Below are 18,218 nucleotides of genomic sequence, written 5' to 3' on the forward strand. Positions count from 1 at the left end.
AGAGAAAACTGAGAAAACAGAAATCAGAGAAAGCAGAGAACGCGTCTGTACAATGGAAGGAGCAGGGGACGGGAGGAGGGTGAAAGCACAGAGCTGATGTTATGGGGGCTCTGGTATATCGGGGGGTCAATGTCCTTGAGTTGACCCTTCAGATTTCACAGGAGACCCTGATGCAATGGGGCAGATCAGGCAGAAGAAGCCTGGGTCCTCCATAGAGAGGGCACTGTGTGTTGGAGCGTCGGTGACTGGCACAAAGATTGACAGGGGCATTGTCTCTGGCAATATGGCTCCAGTGTGGACGCTGTAGTGGGCACTGTTTTTGGGCAATATGGGAGGTGTGCGGCACTATGGCTGGCTCTGGTGTGGGGGCTGTAGTTGGCATTGTTATGGGCCACTATGGCAATTATGGGGAGGTATGGCTGACTGTGGTATCAGGCTGTAGTGGACACTGTTATGGGGCATTATGGCTGGCTCTTATATGAGGCTGTATAGGACACTGTTATGGGGAACAGGGAACTGTTATGGGGCACTATGGCTGGCTCTGGTATTGGGCTGTAGAGGACACTGTTATGGGGCACTATGGCTGGCTCTGGTATTGGGCTGTAGAGGACACTGTTATGGGGCACTATGGCTGGCTCTGGTATTGGGCTGTAGAGGACACTGTTATGGGGCACTATGGCTGGCTCTGGTATCGGGCTGTAGAGGACACTGTTATGGGGCATTATGGCTGGCTCTGGTATTGGGCTGTAGAGGACACTGTTATGGGGCATTATGGCTGGCTCTGGTATCGGGCTGTAGAGGACACTGTTATGGGGCACTATGGCTGGCTTTGGTATCGGGCTGTAGAGGACACTGTTATGGGGCACTATGGCTGGCTCTGGTATCGGGCTATAGAGGACACTGTTATGGGGCACTATGGCTGGCTCTGGTATTGGGCTGTAGAGGACACTGTTATGGGGCACTATGGCGGGCTCTGGTATCGGGCTGTAGAGGACACTGTTATGGGGCACTATGGCTGGCTCTGGTATTGGGCTGTAGAGGACACTGTTATGGGGCACTATGGCTGGCTCCGGTATCGGGCTGTAGAGGACACTGTTATGGGGCACTATGGCTGGCTGGCTCTGGTATCGGGCTATAGAGGACACTGTTATGGGGCACTATGGCTGGCTCTGGTATTGGGCTGTAGAGGACACTGTTATGGGGCACTATGGCTGGCTCTGGTATTGGGCTGTAGAGGACACTGTTATGGGGCACTATGGCTGGCTCTGGTATTGGGCTGTAGAGGACACTGTTATGGGGCACTATGGCTGGCTCTGGTATTGGGCTGTAGAGGACACTGTTATGGGGCACTATGGCTGGCTCTGGTATCGGGCTGTAGAGGACACTGTTATGGGGCATTATGGCTGGCTCTGGTATTGGGCTGTAGAGGACACTGTTATGGGGCATTATGGCTGGCTCTGGTATCGGGCTGTAGAGGACACTGTTATGGGGCACTATGGCTGGCTTTGGTATCGGGCTGTAGAGGACACTGTTATGGGGCACTATGGCTGGCTCTGGTATCGGGCTATAGAGGACACTGTTATGGGGCACTATGGCTGGCTCTGGTATTGGGCTGTAGAGGACACTGTTATGGGGCACTATGGCGGGCTCTGGTATCGGGCTGTAGAGGACACTGTTATGGGGCACTATGGCTGGCTCTGGTATTGGGCTGTAGAGGACACTGTTATGGGGCACTATGGCTGGCTCCGGTATCGGGCTGTAGAGGACACTGTTATGGGGCACTATGGCTGGCTGGCTCTGGTATCGGGCTATAGAGGACACTGTTATGGGGCACTATGGCTGGCTCTGGTATTGGGCTGTAGAGGACACTGTTATGGGGCACTATGGCTGGCTCTGGTATTGGGCTGTAGAGGACACTGTTATGGGGCACTATGGCGGGCTCTGGTATCGGGCTGTAGAGGACACTGTTATGGGGCACTATGGCTGGCTCTGGTATTGGGCTGTAGAGGACACTGTTATGGGGCACTATGGCTGGCTCCGGTATCGGGCTGTAGAGGACACTGTTATGGGGCACTATGGCTGGCTCTGGTATCGGGCTGTAGAGGACAGTTATGGGGCACTATGGCTGGCTCTGGTATCGGGCTGTAGAGGACACTGTTATGGGGCACTATGGCTGGCTCTGGTATCGGGCTGTAGAGGACACTGTTATGGGGCACTCTGGCTGGCTCTGGTATTGGGCTATAGAGGACATTGTTATGGGGCACTATGGCTGGCTCTGGTATTGGGCTGTAGAGGACACTGTTATGGGGCATTATGGCTGGCTCTGGTATTGGTCTATAGAGGACATTGTTATGGGGCACTATGGCTGGCTTTGGTATCGGGCTGTAGAGGACACTGTTATGGGGCACTATGGCTGGGTCTGGTGTGGGGCACTATGGCTGGCTCTAGTATCGGGCTGTAGAGGACACTGTTATGGGGCATTATGGCTGGCTCTGGTATCGGGCTGTAGAGGACACTGTTATGGGGCACTATGGCTGGCTCTGGTATCGGGCTGTAGAGGACACTGTTATGGGGCATTATGGCTGGCTCTGGTATTGGGCTATAGAGGACATTGTTATGGGGCACTATGGCTGGCTTTGGTATCGGGCTGTAGAGGACACTGTTATGGGGCACTATGGCTGGGTCTGGTGTGGGGCACTATGGCTGGCTCTAGTATCGGGCTGTAGAGGACACTGTTATGGGGCACTATGGCTGGCTCTAGTATCGGGCTGTAGAGGACACTGTTATGGGGCACTATGGCTGGCTCTGGTATCGGGCTGTAGAGGACACTGTTATGGGGCATTATGGCTGGCTCTGGTATTGGGCTATAGAGGACATTGTTATGGGGCACTATGGCTGGCTTTGGTATCGGGCTGTAGAGGACTCTGTTATGGGGCACTATGGCTGGGTCTGGTGTGGAGCACTATGGCTGGCTCTAGTATCGGGCTGTAGAGGACACTGTTATGGGGCACTATGGCTGGCTCTAGTATTGAGCTGTAGAGGACACTGTTATGGGGCACTATGGCTGGCTCCGGTATTGGGCTGTAGTGGACACTGTTATGGGGCACTATGGCTGGCTCTGGTATCGGGCTGTAGAGGACACTGTTATGGGGCACTATGGCTGGCTCTGGTATCGGGCTATAGAGGACACTGTTATGGGGCACTATGGCTGGCTCTGGTATTGGGCTGTAGAGGACACTGTTATGGGGCATTATGGCTGGCTCTGGTATTGGTCTATAGAGGACATTGTTATGGGGCACTGTGAGGTAAATCCGGAGATATGACGATAAATCATGATATTCAAGTATGTCAGGAAGCCCTCTCCTGGTGTCACCCCCCCTTTCCTTCACACAACTTGTTTAGCAACCCATCCCATGGCCATCTCCTGTGATATGGAAATTAGGTGATGTGGGAACAAAGGACACAGGATGACTCCCTGCCGTCACCCTGTAACAAGAGTTGTATCTCATTATAAGGCTCTGGAACTAGCCAGACAGAACGACTCCAGTAAAAAAAATGGTTCATATCTCGCAAGCCATATTTCCGATAAATATGGCAACCATAAAAATGGTGTCTCCGCATGCGGACGATGCCGGCACACCCTTTTTATGGGAGCAGGACATTGGGAAATGCCCCAGGCGTGATATCAGCCAATGGGGAACTGGCAGACAGGTCATGAGTCCCCTCGTTCTGTAGCTAAATTCATAACTGTCACAATGAGAGCATTGGCGTCCGCCTACGACGCTCCCAGGCAAAGTTATGGCCCATATTCCATGTTGTGGATTGTCCATAACTCCAGCCAGGGGTGGAGCAGTGCTCCCTCTGAGGTCACTAAGGTAGGAGGGGACCTGGATCTGCCCAGGTTGATAACCCTACTTCGGCCATTTTCCAGTGTTCTTTTCGCTGGGGGCACGTGTAGGAAACATCTGTGGGAAGGATCCTAGAAACCTGGGTACAGCGCCCCCCTGTGGCCAGACGCAACAAGGTAACTGCTGGAACTGTGTATGCCTGTTTGTAACCCATGCTTTGATTGTAACTGTACTCTGACATATGTATATTCTGTAGATTCCCTATTGTATATATTGTAGTTTCTAGTGTGCTTTAGGCTGATTAAATTATATAATTAATCTTGGGCTGTTCTGTTATCTCGATCTTGAATCCCACGTCTGTGTGTTCGGCTAATAGTTACCGTAAATCGGTTGGTGGCAGCGAATTGTGCCAAGGATTATTGTGGGGAGGCCAGTGAGATTCGGGGAGATTTTATATATTCCGCCCGCGGAGGTCGGGGGAATATATACCTTACTCTCACCGGGGACCCTTCAATAATCGGCATAAGTAGTATAGCGGCCTCCTTGCTTATGGTCGGGCAATTCCATAATTGGCCTGACTATAAGAGGGGCGCTAGAGAGCGCGTCACGTGCTCTGTCTGTCGGTCGGGAGGTATAAGGAAGGGGTGACCCCCACTTGTTACCCCCGATTGTGACGTACTGGTAGCCAGCGCGGGGGATTTCTGAGTGACCCCCCCGGTGGTTTGTGACATATTGGTGGCATAGCGGTGGGATCGAGATAATAGTGTGTGTGAGTGTGAGACCCATACTCCCAGACACTAAAGACTGCCTGCAGCAGCTGTGGCTGCTGGGGTCTTCAGACTAGCTCAACACTAGAGTGTCAGAGTGCAGATACTGTAAGGTGTGTGGAGGCATCAGGTGTCAGTTCTGTGTCAGTGACCAAAGTCTGCAAGAATGGCTGAGAGCACCAGGAGCAAAGCCAAAGGAATGGCCGATGCTCAGGCCAGAGACGATGAGGAGGTTGTCCACGAGCCCTCCAAGAGCCCGACGCCAGAGAACAGCTCTGCAGAGGACATCGCACAACCTGGCACTGCTGGACAAAATGAGGAGGAGCTCGCCCAAGGGTCCTCAACGAGCCAGATGCCAGCCCTCCGCTCTGCAATGGACAGTGAATCACCAGGCTCCGCAGCGGGCCGCAGATCACCACGTGCCATTCCACCGAGCCTGGGAGGCTCGGATAGCCTTCTTCAAATGGCTATGGCCCTTCTCCAGGCTGGAGACCAGGAGGGCTACAAGGAACTCCTGGCAGAGCGCAGGGCAGAGCGGCAGGCAGCGCGTGAAGAGCGCCAGGCAGAGCGTGAGGCTGCGGAGCGACGGCAACAGGCAGACCGTGACCACCAGCTGCAGCTAGCTCAGCTCCGGCCCTCATCAGCCACACGTGACCTTCAAGACACCAAACTTCCAAAGGTCCGTGTTGAGGACTTCCCAGTGCTGGAGAAGGATGGAGACTTGGACTCTTTCCTGACTGCTTTTGAACGGACTTGCTTGCAGCACCATCTGGACAAGGAGCAGTGGGCCAAATACCTGACCCCCCGTTTAAGGGGTAAGGCCCTGGATATCCTTGGGGACTTGCCTGCTGAGGCAGATCAGGGCTACGACACCATCAAGCGGGCCCTGATCCAACAGTACAACCTCACTCCAGAGTCCTACCGCAAGAAGTTCCGGAGCCTACAGAAGGGACCAAAGGACTCCTGGGCTGACCACCGGCGGGCACTTGCCCGAGCTGCCGACCACTGGACCCAAGGCCTGCAGCTTTCCACCGGACCGGAGATCCTGGACTTGTTCATCACGGAGCAACTCTTGTGGAACTGCCCTGAGGATCTCCGCCAGTTCATCCGAGACCAGAAGCCAAAGGGGTCCACGGCTACAGCTGCCCTGGCCGATGACTACACCAACAATCGGGCTCCGGAAGCCAGGAGAGCAGCCACCAGCAGCACCTGGAGAGGGGGTAAGATGAATTCTGCGACTGCCCCACCTGCCCCTAGACTGCAGGGGGTGTCCCCCTCAACTCCCCTCTCCAGGCCCGTGGCAGAACCAAGACGGTGCCACCAGTGCAACCTACCTGGACACTTCAAGGCCATGTGCCCTCAGCGTCCCAAGGCCCCGGCTCCGTCCCCGTCCCAAGGGCCGCCCAAGGTGTATTGTGTGGGTGGGGGTGGTGGTAGGTCCCTGGACAGCTTCCAACCTGTCACCGTCGGCCGGTCTGTGACCATAGGACTGCGAGACAGCGCCTCGGAGGTGACTCTGGTGCGGCCTGAGATGGTGTCCCCCCAAGACTTGATCCCTGGAAAAACCCTCGCTGTCTCCGGGATTGGAGGCACTGACCCGGCGCTGCCTGTTGCTGACATTTATGTGGACTGGGGCGCAGGGCGGGGGGTGAGGGAGGTGGGGGTAACTGATCGGATCCCTGCAAACGTGCTACTTGGGACAGATTTGGGGCAGATAACCTCCCAGTTTGGGCCCCAACCAAGGGCTGAACCTTCAGCCAGTACTGACATGCCTCCGGACAATGTTAATGTGTTATCTATGAATGATGTAAGGGAGGAGGGAGTGAACTCTGATATTTCTGCTTGCATAGACACCATAGACACACACTCAGCTGCAGCTGTGACAGGGGAGGGGGTCAGAGAAAGGTGTGACAATGCCTCTACAAGTAACCAGCCAGTGAGCTGGGATCTGTTGCCCTCTGCAGGGATAAGCAGAGAGCAGGGTGCTGCAGGGGGAGGACCAGTGTGTGGGGTGGGGGCTACCACAGCAAATGTGGGGTCCCCAGAGATTTCACAGCGGGGTTCTGTTGCTGCAGGAGGGGAACAGGCAGGTGAGATTGGGGCCGGTCCAGGAGCGGAAGTGCTCCCAGGTAAGATCTCGGTGCATGGTTCCCCCACAACCGGGGTGTCAGGAAGCCAGGTCGGTCTGCCTGAACCGGCGACTTGGTCAGGAACGGAGGAGGAGCAGGCACGACCCACGGTCGCAGCGGCTGTGGCCGCTGTCACCCGCAGTGGGAGTGCTGGAAGCCAAGGGGCCTCCCGGAGGTCCGATAGCTCTTCCCCTTCTGACCAAGTGGCAGCCGAGTCAGGTGGAGGCCAGGACACAGGTCCCGGGGTACTGACCGAAGATGTGACAGTCTCGTCGATTCTGGCCACATCTAGTCAGGGGTTTCAGGCAGCGTTAGAAGCTGACGACAGCCTGAAAGCTCTTAAGGAGCAGGCGGCACAGCCTCCCTCGGACTCGGACCCGGAGCGAGTGGTCTGGGACCAAGGACGGCTGTACCGGGCCACGGTCCAGCAGGGTTCACCGGAGGCGTGGCCCAGGGACCGACAGTTGGTGGTACCCTATCCGTTCCGGACGGAGTTGTTGCGGATCGCACATGAGATTCCGATGGCCGGACACCTAGGGATCGCTAAGACCAAGGCCAGGTTAAACCAGCATTTCTACTGGCCAAAAATGGGGGCCGATGTGGCTGCCTACTGCCGTTCGTGTGAAACCTGTCAGAGAGTGGGGAAGGCGGGGCCACGCCCCAAAGCCCCACTGGTATCTCTGCCCATCATCGATGAGCCTTTCAGGAGGGTGGCTGTGGATCTGGTCGGCCCGCTGGCCATCCCCAGCAGCTCCGGGAAACGCTTCATACTGACGGTAGTGGACTATGCCACCCGGTACCCAGAAGCAGTGGCCTTGTCGTCCATTCGGGCTGACAAGGTGGCCACCGCATTGCTGGAGATTTTCTCCCGAGTGGGTTTTCCCCAGGAAATGCTCACTGACCGGGGGACCCAATTCATGTCCCAGCTGATGGAGGCCCTCTGTAAGCAAGTCCAGGTGCGACATCTGGTGGCCAGCCCGTACCATCCACAGACTAATGGCCTGTGCGAGCGGTTCAATGGCACCTTAAAGCAGATGCTTAAGATGTTGGTCGACTCCCATGGGCGTGACTGGGAGCGGTATCTCCCACACCTGTTATTTGCTTACCGGGAGGTTCCACAGGCCTCAACAGGATTCTCACCGTTTGAGCTCCTGTACGGGCGACGTGTGCGGGGCCCCCTGGCTCTGGTGAAAGAGGCTTGGGAAGGGGATTTGGCCACCCCTGGAGTGTCGGTTATCGAGTATGTCATGCGCTTCCGGGACAAAATGCAGGCCTTGACGCAACTGGTACACGACAATATGGCTCAAGCCCAGGCCGATCAGAAGCGTTGGTACGACCAGAACGCTTGTGAGAGGACCTACCAAGTGGGTCAAAAGGTGTGGGTACTGGTCCCCGTACCACAGGACAAGCTTCAGGCAGCCTGGGAAGGCCCATACCTCGTGTACCAGCAGCTCAACCCTGTGACGTACCTGGTCACCCTGGACCCTGCCCGTGGAAGGCGGAAGCCCTTCCATGTGAACATGATGAAGGCACATCATGAGCGGGAGGCATGTGCGCTCCCCGTGTGCAACCTGCCCGAGGAGGGAGAAGCGGAAACCCTCTTGGATATGCTAGCCCAGGTTAGGGCAGGCGGATCCATTGAGGATGTGGAGGTTGGCCACCAGCTCTTGGAGGACCAACGGTCCCAGCTGTGGGCCACCCTACACCCCTTCCGGGGGTTGTTTACCAACCAGCCCGGAAGGACTGACTTGGCTGTCCATCACGTGGACACTGGGGATCATCCCCCGATCCGGCGTTCAGCATATCGGGTCTCCCTGGAGGTGCAGCAACACATGCGCCAGGAGATTGACGAGATGCTGAAGCTGGGGGTGATCCAGGCATCCAACAGCGCTTGGGCCTCGCCTGTAGTCCTCGTCCCTAAGAAGGACAGAACCACTCGGTTCTGCGTGGACTACAGGGGGCTCAATGCTGTCACGGTCGCCGATGCGTACCCAATGCCACGCATCGATGACCTGCTCGATCAGTTGGCCGGGGCTCAGTACCTGACCATCATGGACCTGAGCCGGGGATATTGGCAGATCCCCCTGACTCGCAAGGCCAGGGAACGCTCTGCCTTTATTACCCCATTTGGACTGTACGAGTCCACGGTGATGCCATTCGGGATGAGGAATGCCCCTGCCACTTTCCAGCGGATGGTCAACACCCTGCTCAAGGGACTTGAAGGGTACGCGGCCGCGTACCTGGATGACATTGCCGTCTTCAGTCCCACCTGGGAAGATCACCTAGAGCATCTAGCACAGGTGCTCAGGCGGGTCCACCGGGCAGGTTTGACCATCAAGCCGGGCAAGTGTCAGCTGGCCATGAGCGAGGTCCAGTACCTCGGTCACCGGGTAGGCGGGGGAACACTGAAGCCCGAGCCTGAGAAAGTGGAGGCCATCGCATCCTGGCCCACCCCCAGGACCAAGAAGCAGGTGATGTCCTTCTTGGGGACCGCTGGGTACTATAGGAGGTTTGTTCCATGCTATAGTAGCCTGGCAAAGCCCTTGACGGACCTCACCAAGAAGAAGCTGCCCTCTGCAGTCGATTGGACAATGGACTGCGAGACAGCCTTCCGGGCCCTAAAGGACGCCCTGTCCAGCCCGCCCGTGCTACAGGCAGCCGACTTCACGCGGCCGTTTGTAGTACAGACCGACGCCAGTGACTTCGGCCTCGGTGCGGTGCTCAGCCAGGTGGACTCTGCGAGCCAAGAGCACCCAGTCTTGTACCTGAGCAGGAAGCTGTTACCGAGGGAAGTGGCCTATTCCACAATGGAGAAGGAGTGCCTGGCCATAGTGTGGGCCCTGCAGCGTCTGCAACCCTATCTATACGGGCGCCACTTCATCGTGGAGACGGACCACAACCCCCTCAGCTGGTTGCACACCGTCTCTGGGACGAATGGGCGACTGTTGCGATGGAGCCTTGCGCTCCAGCAATACAACTTCACCATTCGCCACAAAAGGGGCCGTGACCACGGTAACGCAGACGGGCTGTCCCGACAAGGAGAGGTCGCGGACGGGCGCACGGGGGAACACCGGAGTGTGCTGCCCCCTAGCGCCCTCAAAAGGGGGGAGGTGTGAGGTAAATCCGGAGATATGACGATAAATCATGATATTCAAGTTATGTCAGGAAGCCCTCTCCTGGTGTCACCCCCCCTTTCCTTCACACAACTTGTTTAGCAACCCATCCCATGGCCATCTCCTGTGATATGGAAATTAGGTGATGTGGGAACAAAGGACACAGGATGACTCCCTGCCGTCACCCTGTAACAAGAGTTGTATCTCATTATAAGGCTCTGGAACTAGCCAGACAGAACGACTCCAGTAAAAAAAATGGTTCATATCTCGCAAGCCATATTTCCGATAAATATGGCAACCATAAAAATGGTGTCTCCGCATGCGGACGATGCCGGCACACCCTTTTTATGGGAGCAGGACATTGGGAAATGCCCCAGGCGTGATATCAGCCAATGGGGAACTGGCAGACAGGTCATGAGTCCCCTCGTTCTGTAGCTAAATTCATAACTGTCACAATGAGAGCATTGGCGTCCGCCTACGATGCTCCCAGGCAAAGTTATGGCCCATATTCCATGTTGTGGATTGTCCATAACTCAAGCCAGGGGTGGAGCAGTGCTCCCTCTGAGGTCACTAAGGTAGGAGGGGACCTGGATTTGCCCAGGTTGATAACCCTACTTCGGCCATTTTCCAGTGTTCTTTTCGCTGGGGGCACGTGTAGGAAACATCTGTGGGAAGGATCCTAGAAACCTGGGTACAGCGCCCCCCTGTGGCCAGACGCAACAAGGTAACTGCTGGAACTGTGTATGCCTGTTTGTAACCCATGCTTTGATTGTAACTGTACTCTGACATATGTATATTCTGTAGATTCCCTATTGTATATATTGTAGTTTCTAGTGTGCTTTAGGCTGATTAAATTATATAATTAATCTTGGGCTGTTCTGTTATCTCGATCTTGAATCCCACGTCTGTGTGTTCGGCTAATAGTTACCGTAAATCGGTTGGTGGCAGCGAATTGTGCCAAGGATTATTGTGGGGAGGCCAGTGAGATTCGGGGAGATTTTATATATTCCGCCCGCGGAGGTCGGGGGAATATATACCTTACTCTCACCGGGGACCCTTCAATAATCGGCATAAGTAGTATAGCGGCCTCCTTGCTTATGGTCGGGCAATTCCATAATTGGCCTGACTATAAGAGGGGCGCTAGAGAGGGCGTCACGTGCTCTGTCTGTCGGTCGGGAGGTATAAAGGAGGGGTGACCCCCACTTGTTACCCCCCGATTGTGACGTACTGGTAGCCAGCGCGGGGGATTTCTGAGTGACCCCCCCGGTGGTTTGTGACAGGCACTATGGCTGGCTCTGGTATGGGGCTGTAGAGGACACTGTTATGGGGCACTATGGCTGGCTCTAGTATCGGGCTGTAGAGGACACTGTTATGGGGCACTATGGCTGGCTCTGGTATCGGGCTGTAGAGGACACTGTTATGGGGCATTATGGCTGGCTCTGGTATTGGGTTATAGAGGACATTGTTATGGGGCACTATGGCTGGCTTTGGTATCGGGCTGTAGAGGACACTGTTATGGGGCATTATGGCTGGCTCTGGTATTGGGCTATAGAGGACATTGTTATGGGGCACTATGGCTGGCTTTGGTATCGGGCTGTAGAGGACACTGTTATGGGGCACTATGGCTGGGTCTGGTGTGGGGCACTATGGCTGGCTCTAGTATCGGGCTGTAGAGGACACTGTTATGGGGCACTATGGCTGGCTCTGGTGTCGGGCTGTAGAGGACACTGTTATGGGGCACTATGGCTGGGTCTGGTGTGGGGCACTATGGCTGGCTCTGGAATCGGGCTGTAGAGGACACTGTTATGGGGCACTATGGCTGGCTCTGGTATCGGGCTGTAGAAGATACTGTTATGGGGCACTATGGCTGGCTCTGGTATCGGGCTGTAGAGGACATTGTTATGGGGCACTATGGCTGGCTTTGGTATCGGGCTGTAGAGGACACTGTTATGGGGCACTATGGCTGGGTCTGTTGTGGGGCACTATGGCTGGCTCTAGTATCGGGCTGTAGAGGACACTGTTATGGGGCACTATGGCTGGCTCTGGTATCGGGCTGTAGAGGACACTGTTATGGGGCACTATGGCTGGGTCTGGTGTGGGGCACTATGGCTGGCTCTGGAATCGGGCTGTAGAGGACACTGTTATGGGGCACTATGGCTGGCTCTGGTATCGGGCTGTAGAAGATACTGTTATGGGGCACTATGGCTGGCTCTGGTATCGGGCTGTAGAGGACACTGTTATGGGGCACTATGGCTGGCTCTGGTATCGGGCTGTAGAGGACACTGTTATGGGGCACTATGGCTGGCTCCGGTGTGGGGCTGTAGAGGACACTGTTATGGGGCACTATGGCTGGCTCTGGTGTGGGGCTGTAGAGGACACTGTTATGGGGCACTATGGCTGGCTCTGGTATCGGGCTGTAGAGGACACTGTTATGGGGCACTATGGCTGGCTCCGGTATCGGGCTGTAGAGGACACTGTTATGGGGCACTATGGCTGGCTCTGGTATCGGGCTGTAGAGGACACTGTTATGGGGCACTATGGCTGGCTCCGGTGTGGGGCTGTAGAGGACACTGTTATGGGGCACTATGGCTGGCTCTGGTGTGGGACTGTAGAGGACACTGTTATGGGGCACTATGGCTGGCTCTGGTATTGGGCTGTAGAGGACACTGTTATGGAGGATTATGGCTGGCTCTGGTATTGAGCTGTAGAGGACACTGTTATGGGGCACTATGGCTGGCTCTGGTATCGGGCTGTAGAGGACACTGTTATGGGGCCCTATGGCTGGCTCTGGTATCGGGCTGTAGAGGACACTGTTATGGGGCACTATGGCTGGCTCTGGTATTGGGCTGTAGGGGACACTGTTATGGGGCTCTATGGCTGGCTCTGGTGTGGGGCTGTAGAGGACACTGTTATGGGGCACTATGGCTGGCTCTAGTATTGAGCTGTAGAGGACACTGTTATGGGGCACTATGGCTGGCTCTGGTATTGGGCTGTAGAGGACACTGTTATGGGGCACTATGGCTGGCTCTAGTATTGAGCTGTAGAGGACACTGTTATGGGGCACTATGGCTGGCTCTGGTATTGGGCTGTAGAGGACACTGTTATGGGGCACTATGGCTGGCTCTGGTATTGAGCTGTAGAGGACACTGTTATGGGGCACTATGGCTGGCTCTGGTATTGGGCTGTAGAGGACACTGTTATGGGGCACTATGGCTGGCTCTGGTATGGGGCTGTAGAGGACACTGTTATGGGGCACTATGGCTGGCTCCGGTGTGGGGCTGTAGAGGACACTGTTATGGGGCACTATGGCTGGCTCTAGTATCGGGCTGTAGAGGACACTGTTATGGGGCACTATGGCTGGCTCTGGTATTGGGCTGTAGAGGACACTGTTATGGGGCACTATGGCTGGCTCTAGTATCGGGCTGTAGTGGACACTGTTATGGGGCACTATGGCTGGCTCTAGTATTGAGCTGTAGAGGACACTGTTATGGGGCACTATGGCTGGCTCTGGTATTGGGCTGTAGAGGACACTGTTATGGGGCACTATGGCTGGCTCTGGTATTGAGCTGTAGAGGACACTGTTATGGGGCACTATGGCTGGCTCTGGTATTGGGCTGTAGAGGACACTGTTATGGGGCACTATGGCTGGCTCTGGTATGGGGCTGTAGAGGACACTGTTATGGGGCACTATGGCTGGCTCCGGTGTGGGGCTGTAGAGGACACTGTTATGGGGCACTATGGCTGGCTCTAGTATCGGGCTGTAGAGGACACTGTTATGGGGCACTATGGCTGGCTCTAGTATTGAGCTGTAGAGGACACTGTTATGGGGCACTATGGCTGGCTCTGGTATTGGGCTGTAGAGGACACTGTTATGGGGCACTATGGCTGGCTCTGGTATTGAACTGTAGAGGACACTGTTATGGGGCACTATGGCTGGCTCCGGTGTGGGGCTGTAGAGGACACTGTTATGGGGCACTATGGCTGGCTCTAGTATCGGGCTGTAGAGGACACTGTTATGGGGCACTATGGCTGGCTCCGGTGTGGGGCTGTAGAGGACACTGTTATGGGGCACTATGGCTGGCTCTAGTATCGGGCTGTAGAGGACACTGTTATGGGGCACTATGGCTGGCTCTGGTGTGGGGCTGTAGAGGACACTGTTATGGGGCACTATGGCTGGCTCCGGTGTGGGGCTGTAGAGGACACTGTTATGGGGCACTATGGCTGGCTCTAGTATTGGGCTGTAGAGGACACTGTTATGGGGCACTATGGCTGGCTCTAGTATCGGGCTGTATAGGACACTGTTATGGGGCACTATGGCTGGCTCTAGTATCGGGCTGTAGAGGACACTGTTATGGGGCACTATGGCTGGCTCCGGTGTGGGGCTGTAGAGGACACTGTTATGGGGCACTATGGCTGGCTCTAGTATCGGGCTGTAGAGGACACTGTTATGGGGCACTATGGCTGGCTCTAGTATCGGGCTGTAGTGGACACTGTTATGGGGCACTATGGCTGGCTCCGGTGTGGGGCTGTAGAGGACACTGTTATGGGGCACTATGGCTGGCTCTGGTGTGGGGCTGTAGAGGACACTGTTATGGGGCACTATGGCTGGCTCTGGTATCGGGCTGTAGAGGACACTGTTATGGGGCACTATGGCTGGCTCTGGTATCGGGCTGTAGAGGACACTGTTATGGGGCACTATGGCTGGCTCTAGTATCGGGCTGTAGTGGACACTGTTATGGGGCACTATGGCTGGCTCTGGTATCGGGCTGTAGAGGACACTGTTATGGGGCACTATGGCTGGCTCTGGTATCGGGCTGTAGAGGACACTGTTATGGGGCACTATGGCTGGCTCTGGTATTGGGCTGTAGTGGACACTGTTATGGGGCACTATGGCTGGCTCTGGTATCGGGCTGTAGAGGACACTGTTATGGGGCACTATGGCTGGCTCTGGAAATTGGGCTGTAGAGGACACTGTTATGGGGCACTATGGCTGGCTCTGGTATCGGGCTGTAGAGGACATTGTTATGGGGCACTATGGCTGGCTCTGGTGTGGGGCTGTAGAGGACATTGTTATGGGGCACTATGGCTGGCTCTGGTGTGGGGCTGTAGAGGACACTGTTATGGGGCACTATGGCTGGCTCTGGTGTGGGGCTGTAGAGGACATTGTTATGGGGCACTATGGCTGGCTCTGGTATCGGGCTGTAGAGGACACTGTTATGGGGCACTATGGCTGGCTCTGGTGTGGGGCTGTAGAGGACATTGTTATGGGGCACTATGGCTGGCTCTGGTGTGGGGCTGTAGAGGACATTGTTATGGGGCACTATGGCTGGCTCTGGTATCGGGCTGTAGAGGACACTGTTATGGGGCACTATGGCTGGCTCTAGTATCGGGCTGTAGAGGACACTGTTATGGGGCACTATGGCTGGCTCTAGTATCGGGCTGTAGTGGACACTGTTATGGGGCACTATGGCTGGCTCCGGTATCGGGCTGTAGAGGACACTGTTATGGGGCACTATGGCTGGCTCTGGTATCGGGCTGTAGAGGACACTGTTATGGGGCACTATGGCTGGCTCTGGTATCGGGCTGTAGAGGACACTGTTATGGGGCACTATGGCTGGCTCTAGTATTGAGCTGTAGAGGACACTGTTATGGGGCACTATGGCTGGCTCTAGTATCGGGCTGTAGAGGACACTGTTATGGGGCACTATGGCTGGCTCTGGTGTGGGGCTGTATAGGACACTGTTATGGGGCACTATGGCTGGCTCTAGTATCGGGCTGTAGAGGACACTGTTATGGGGCATTATGGCTGGCTCTAGTATCGGGCTGTAGTGGACACTGTTATGGGGCATTATGGCTGGCTCTAGTATCGGGCTGTAGTGGACACTGTTATGGGGCACTATGGCTGGCTCTGGTATCGGGCTGTAGAGGACACTGTTATGGGGCATCTCTGGTGCCCGTCGCTCTTCAGCCTTGGTGCCCCCCTTACCTGCCTGCACATATTACAGACCCCAGCCTGCGGTCTATGACATCACAGTCACCAGTATACATATATACTCCGGTGTGACCTCCCTGTCTCTCGCTCGCTCTACACATCTCCGCTGACCTCGCGCTCGTTACTCACTTTTCTTTCCTTCCTTTTCTTTTTCTAAATATCAGGAAATAAAGTAAGAAAAGATGAATAAGAACAAAGAAACAAAGTATCAGCCGCTCAGAAACAGCAGGAGCAGCAGTGACCGGGGTCCTGGCCCCGCGACCTCCACTGATCACTGACGATTCTTCACCTGTGACCACAACAGACGCAGCCGGACGTCACCAGGGTATAACAACCCCAACTGTGACTGCTCATAATACTCAGAACTGACCCCCAATAAATACTCCGAATACCAAGAGACCCCGGGACTGACCCCCTCCTTATTAATACTACTCATACCTCCCACACATTACTACTCCTAATACCGGAGTGACCCCCAGACTGTGACCCCCCTCTGCTTATTAATACTCCTCCTATCTTCCCCAGATTAATACATCTAATACCATAGTGACCCCCGGACTGTGACTGCCCCCTTATTAATAATACCCCATACCCCAGTTCCTCTAGTTTCTGGCCGCCCCTCTCCTCATTACCCCCCATGCCCCCGGTTTCTGGCCGCCCCTCTCCTCATTACCCCCCATGCCCCCGGTTTCTGGCCGCCCCTCTCCTCATTACCCCCCATGCCCCCGGTTTCTGGCCGCCCCTCTCCTCATTACCCTCCATGCCCCTGGTTTCTGGCCGCCCCTCTCCTCATTACCCCCCATGCCCCCGGTTTCTGGCCGCCCCTCTCCTCATTACCCCCCATGCCCCCGGTTTCTGGCCGCCCCTCTCCTCATTACCCCCCATGCCCCCGGTTTCTGGCCGCCCCTCTCCTCATTACCCCCCATGCCCCTGGTTTCTGGCCGCCCCTCTCCTCATTACCCCCCATGCCCCCGGTTTCTGGCCGCCCCTCTCCTCATTACCCTCCATGCCCCCGGTTTCTGGCCGCCCCTCTCCTCATTACCCCCCATGCCCCTGGTTTCTGGCCGCCCCTCTCCTCATTACTCCCCATGCCCCCGGTTTCTGGCCGCCCCTCTCCTCATTACCCCCCATGCCCCTGGTTTCTGGCCGCCCCTCTCCTCATTACCCCCCATGCGCCTGGTTTCTGGCCGCCCCTCTCCTCATTACCCCCCATGCCCCCGGTTTCTGGCCGCCCCTCTCCTCATTACCCCCCATGCCACTGGTTTCTGGCCACCCCTCTCCTCATTACCCCCCATGCCCCCGGTTTCTGGCCACCCCTCTCCTCATTACCCCCCATGCCACTGGTTTCTGGCCACCCCTCTCCTCATTACCCTCCATGCCCCCGGTTTCTGGCCGCCCCTCTCCTCATTACCCCCCATGCCCCTGGTTTCTGGCCGCCCCTCTCCTCATTACTCCCCATGCCCCCGGTTTCTGGCCGCCCCTCTCCTCATTACCCCCCATGCCCCTGGTTTCTGGCCGCCCCTCTCCTCATTACCCCCCATGCCCCCGGTTTCTGGCCACCCCTCTCCTCATTACCCCCCATGCCCCCGGTCTCTGGCCGCCCCTCTCCTCATTACCCCCCATGCCCCTGGTTTCTGACCGCCCCTCTCCTCATTACTCCCCATGCCCCCGGTTTCTGGCCGCCCCTCTCCTCATTACTCCCCATGCCCCTGGTTTCTGGCCGCCCCTCTCCTCATTACCCCCCATGCCACTGGTTTCTGGCCGCCCCTCTCCTCATTACTCCCCATGCCCCTGGTTTCTGGCCGCCCCTCTCCTCATAACCCCCCATGCCCCTGGTTTCTGGCCACCCCTCTCCTCATTACCCCCCATGCCACTGGTTTCTGGCCGCCCCTCTCCTCATTACCCCCCATGCCCCTGGTTTCTGGCCGCCCCTCTCCTCATTACTCCCCATGCCACTGGTTTCTGGCCGCCCCTCTCCTCATTACCCCCCATGCCCCCGGTTTCTGGCCGCCCCTCTCCTCATTACTCCCCATGCCCCCGGTTTCTGGCCGCCCCTCTCCTCATTACCCCCCATGCCCCTGGTTTCTGGCCGCCCCTCTCCTCATTACCCCCCATGCCCCTGGTTTCTGGCCGCCCCTCTCCTCATTACCCCCCATGCCCCCGGTTTCTGGCCGCCCCTCTCCTCATTACTCCCCATGCCCGCGGTTTCTGGCCGCCCCTCTCCCCATTACCCCCCATGCCCCCGGATTCTGGCCGCCTCTCTCCTCATTACTCCCCATGCCCCCGGTTTCTGGCCGCCCCTATTCTCATTACCCCCCATGCCCCCGGTTTCTGGCCGCCCCTCTCCTCATTACCCCCCCATGCCCGTG

At 56.4% G+C, this 18,218-nt stretch overlaps 1 protein-coding gene across 1 annotated transcript in view; it reads right to left on the reverse strand.

The window, feature by feature from the left end:
* Positions 1-16,488, reverse strand: part of DNAI7 (dynein axonemal intermediate chain 7) — a 71,562-nt gene extending 55,074 nt beyond the window's left edge. Inside the window, 2 exon segments of the mRNA XM_075342728.1 lie at positions 15,979-16,002; positions 16,435-16,488. Of these exon segments, the coding sequence (XP_075198843.1) occupies positions 15,979-16,002; positions 16,435-16,488 (78 nt within the window).
* Positions 16,489-18,218: the final 1,730 nt, after the last annotated feature.

Source organism: Anomaloglossus baeobatrachus, chromosome 4, assembly GCF_048569485.1.
Source record: "Anomaloglossus baeobatrachus isolate aAnoBae1 chromosome 4, aAnoBae1.hap1, whole genome shotgun sequence".
Lineage (NCBI taxonomy): Eukaryota > Metazoa > Chordata > Amphibia > Anura > Aromobatidae > Anomaloglossus > Anomaloglossus baeobatrachus.